The following is a 4,980-nucleotide window of genomic DNA, read 5'->3' on the forward strand; positions in this document are numbered from 1 at the left end:
AGTTTCTTTTTTCTGGCCTTGGGCCATGTGTACAGTTTGCCTTTGTAACCTCTTTCTTTGAGAAAATGACCCTTGACCTAAGACATTTTTCTAAACTTGAGCACAACCTCTTTATTTGATCTCCTTCTCCTATGCTTTTCCTGTGCTGTTAAATAAAATCTTTCCCCCTGACATCTTTAGTATGTTTCTTTGAAAGGGTGAAACTAGAAAACCCCATGTCCTCTTAGATGGAGCCTGGATTTGGAGCCTTAGATGGAGCTGCACTGTTTGTTTCCCTATCATTCTTCTAGTGACAAACAGGAAGTACTTAAATATTAACCCTCTGTCCATAATTTACCAGAGCTTTGACATCTTCCATGACCAGGGTCGTGTGGTACTTCATTTGCCTATTAGTGGTTTTGTCTTCCTCACAGATACCAGGAGCTACTGGATACCAACCAAAGCCCTTTCTTCTTGTTCACATGCGCGATGCGGTGGCTGGCCGTGCGACTGGACCTGATCAGCATCGCCCTGATCACCACCACCGGGCTGATGATCGTCCTCATGCACGGGCACATCCCCCCGGCCTACGCAGGGCTCGCCATCTCTTATGCTGTCCAGGTCGGTCTCCGGAATGGGGGTGTCACCTTTGCTCATTTGAGTCCTTCCTATGTTGGCCTAGGAGAGGAGTGTTTGGGGTTTCACCCCTGACTCCTAGAGCCTCTCCCAGTCTGCTTTGGCAGTATCCATCTGGACTTGGCTGGGGCTGGAGGATGGGGAGAGAGGCGGCAGTGGTATATAGGAATAAAGGGATTAAGTTGTGTGTGTTTAAGAAATAGGTGCTATATTCTTCATAAATAAACACGATTTTGAAAATAGTTTCTTAATTATAGGTTTCTGTATTCACCACCCCGTCATCTTTGGCCTCTTCCTAGTCTTCTAAGAAATACCGTATCCTCAGTATGCATCTTAAATGCATTTTATTTTCAGGCTCCTGCTTTTCCCAGCACTGTTACATATGTAAACCCTTCTGGTCCCTAGGGATGGTTCAGGGTCTTTAAACAGCTCAAAGAACAACTGTGAACTTGAGCTCTGACTAGGTGTTTGAAGATCTTAAGGAATTATTATTAATTTTTTAGATGTCATGATGGTATTGGATAATGGTATTTTGTTCCTAAGAAGTTTATATTTTACAGAGATATAAGCTGAAATATTTATGGATAAAATGATAGGGTATCTGGGATTTGCTTCCAAATAATACAGAGAGGTAGGATGTACAATAGAAACTTTTCTGTGAGTTGATAAATTTTTAAGATGGATGTTTGATACATGGGAGTTTATTGTGCTGTCCTCTCTCCTCTTGTATATGTTTGGCATTTTTCCATATTGGAAAGATAAATAAGTAGCCAAAGAAAACCCAAGAAGATATATGTGTATCTTCACAGATTGCCAAAGATGTCTGTCCACGTTGTGTAGACTTACTTGATTATTGGGTAGGCGAGAACATGTGTTATACATACTACATTTCACAACCCTGGGCCTGAGGTGCACAGGAGCTCTTACAAGCGCTCTTTGTCCAGCCTTATGTCTCTTAGTTGACTTTCCTGGAAGCATTCTCACTTGTTGCTCCCAGGTTGATATATATCTCCATTTGTTGTGACTGCCACAGTGTGCAAGTACAAGTATGAAGCCAGGAGTTATTCAGCTACACATATGTGTTACTGGAAATGTAAAGACGGATGAGAAAGTTAGTGCTGGCAGTACCACTATGGCGCCTGCGTTCACTGAGAATTACGGATGATTGGGTAGTAATGGGCATTGTCTTAAATGTTTAGGGGATGACTCAGTTCCTAAAACCAGGTGCTGCATGTGCCCAGTTCTTATGATTGAGCTGTGGTCCCCTAGATGAAGGAGGTTTTCTAGTGTTGGCCTGGCATGTATCGATAATGAACTCTCTCTTGGATTTTTGCTTTCCATTATCAGTTAACGGGGCTGTTCCAGTTTACCGTCAGACTGGCATCTGAGACAGAAGCTCGCTTCACCTCAGTGGAGAGGATCCACCACTACATCAAGGTCAGACCACTATAGGCCTTTTACTGCCATCTGACCCTTCTTGGGGTCATTTTACCCTTTTACTGCCTCAGGCGGATGTGCAAGGAGGACGCATGTTTTCTCTGCCTTCCCTTATCCCACAGGAGAGGCCCAGCAGTCTCTCTAGTATGCGTGGAGTAGAAGAGAATACCATACGAGTTTCTAAGTATATTTGTGAATTGTGTGATTGAGAACTTATATGCATCAGTTAATTTCCAAAATGTTCAGAATCTTATTAGTTCTGTTAAGCTGATTAAAGTAACATTTTTCTTACACTGTTTAAAACCATATATTGTTTCAAATCTTAGTCTGGTTTATTCATTCTTAACCAGGGATGGCCGTTAAGACCCTCTATTGAGCTTTAGGCAAAGATGGGCCTCTCTGGAAGTTCTGATGTAATAGATCTGGGGTGGGACCCAGGCTTCTGAAGTTTTAGAAGCTCCTGGATAGCTAAGGTTTCTCGAATTCAAATCTGCATTCACAGTTTAAAAACCAGTTAATTTAGTTGCTGCTTAGATTACTGAGCTCTCCCGTTCTTCTCCTATTACCACTGCAGTCTTGCCGTGGGGCAGTGTCTGGCTAGTGTCCTAGTTGGAACTCTGAAAGCAGTTTTTTTATAGCTAGAGAGAAGCAGAGTCGTGAGTAGTTAGGATTCTCAAATTTAACTCAGTTCTCAGGAGTTACCTATTTTGTGAACTGCCCAGAGACTTTATCAGCATTTATATTATATACATAGTATTTATATTTATATACATGGGAGGAATAGATTCAAGGTTCCAGATAATTGACTTACAAGCATAGTGTCGAAAAATTATCCTTTCAGTTGAGAATTAGTATATTATATTAACTGCATTTTCTAGCAGAGACATCGTTTGCTGATTTTTTTTTTGACAGTGAACCTTATTAGTCATAGAATATTTCTTAAACTTACAAATGGTTATTCCGAGAAAGAATGGCAGATACTGACGTAATATATCTGCTAATAGCTGTTTCTTATGTTTATACATTAGCCTTTTTGCCGAGTGCTCTGATCTGTGAATGACACATTGTGTATATACAGATGTGTGGTGTTTGATTTAATATCACTGTTGGTGAGAGTTTCTTGCTGGAGAAGTCAGGGGGTTAGTCAGCCATGGTACAGAGTGTACTCTGCATAAATCAGTCACATTTCTGAGGACTAGGTCCTCACTGCCAGTACCCAGCCTGGATGCCTGTCCCAACACGGAGTCCTTCCAGCTTGGAGTTTTAGATTTCAGTCTTTTCCTTCCAGAGCACTACAGTCTTTGGCTCTTCCTGCCCTGTAAGGCTATAAGCCCCATGACTAGTCGCTAAAGAGTTTTGAAACATTGCGAGGTGTGACTATCGATAACAAAAATATAAGCAGTTATATTAAACACAAAATTTTAAAGCTGGAATGGATTTCCAAGATTATCTGATCCAGTTCCCACAATCTGCAAATGAGAAACTAAGGCTAGAGTAAAGAAGAGCTATATTCAGGTCACACAGCTGTTAGTGGCAGAACTGGGATCAGAGTCTGTGTCTCCTGGATTGACTGATACACATCAGAATGCCAGGATCTGATTAAATGTTCAATAAATGTTAGTTGCCTTCCTTTGGGTTTAGGACAATGGTTTTCAAATGGTGGAATCCTGTTTCGAGTGGAATATTTTCAAACAATTCCAATAAAAACTGCTGGGTTGAAGAGAGCTAGAAGGCCTCATGCCCCACCCTTGGCCTCCAAGGCCATTTTATGGAAGAATTCCTTGAGACAGAAGGTAGTTTGAAAGTCACTGAGCTTCCCAAGCTGCTGCTTAGTTTATACTTAGCCATCATAAACTGGTAAGTATAAACTTAGTGGCCCTTGTACTCTGTCTCTGTCTAGTTTAGTGGTGATGAACATTTACTGCCAAAGGAATCTTTCACAGCAAGGGGCCAGGGTGGCAGCTGCTTCGTGCTGTGGTTGTCCGGGATTTACTTCTCTATGACAAAGTCCCCAGAATCTGTGATCAGTCTGAACTGGCCACTTCTGTCTCCCCAGACTCTCTCTTTGGAAGCACCTGCCAGAATTAAGAACAAGGCTCCCTCCCCTGACTGGCCCCAGGAAGGAGAGGTGACCTTTGAGAATGCGGAGATGAGGTACCAAGAAAATCTGCCTCTGGTCCTGAAGAAGGTGTCCTTCACCATCAGACCTAAGGAGAAGATTGGCATTGTGGGGCGGACGGGATCGGGTAAGGATACGCCAGGGCTTCTCCGGAGAAACGTTCAAACCTACTGGAGTTGGGTTTGGGGCCCATGATTGGCTGTTTATTGAATATCACTCTCATCCCTTCAATCCAGGTCCTTGTAGATGAGTGATTAGTATGTCTCAAGTCTCACTGAAACCGCTTTTCTAGGTTTATTCTCAGCCTTGCTTTTATAACATTTTAGTGCTTTTTCTAATCATAAAAGTATACATTCTCAATGCAGAACATATGGAACATAAGGTGAGAAACACCCATAACTCCATTACCCAGAGATAATTACTGTTAACATTTTGGCGGGTATCTTGTCAGGCATTTTCTATCAAATATGTTTACAAAAATGAGATTATTTTACACATACTGTTTTATGGCCTGCTTTTAAAACCATCAAATAGTTTTCACAGCAGTTAATATTCTCTGACAGGATTTCTATGCAGCATGATATAGAATTCTATTTTATGTATGCACCATCATTTTTGTTTAATAAGCTCCAGTTGTAGGGCATTGAGGTTGCTGTTGATGTTTCATTGTTAAAAAGGGCGCTGCGGTGAACATCCTTATTTCTATGAAGTCAAAATATTTAAAGGTCTCTGTGATATATCACCAATGTAGCCTCTTGTTTATCAGAGGTTAATACAGCTCTGAATAAGAAACCTATGTTCCTTTGAAG

The 4,980-nt window shown here is 41.5% G+C and overlaps 1 protein-coding gene across 2 annotated transcripts in view; it reads left to right on the forward strand.

The window, feature by feature from the left end:
- Positions 1-4,980, forward strand: part of ABCC5 (ATP binding cassette subfamily C member 5) — a 71,230-nt gene that overhangs the window by 54,541 nt on the left and 11,709 nt on the right. For both annotated transcript variants that reach the window (XM_023526195.1, XM_011382561.2), the window contains 2 exons: positions 1,963-2,052; positions 4,109-4,298. In XM_023526195.1, the coding sequence (XP_023381963.1) occupies positions 1,963-2,052; positions 4,109-4,298 (280 nt within the window). The remainder of the gene's footprint in view (positions 1-1,962; positions 2,053-4,108; positions 4,299-4,980) is intronic.

This window comes from Pteropus vampyrus, unplaced genomic scaffold (assembly GCF_000151845.1).
Source record: "Pteropus vampyrus isolate Shadow unplaced genomic scaffold, Pvam_2.0 Scaffold14, whole genome shotgun sequence".
Lineage (NCBI taxonomy): Eukaryota > Metazoa > Chordata > Mammalia > Chiroptera > Pteropodidae > Pteropus > Pteropus vampyrus.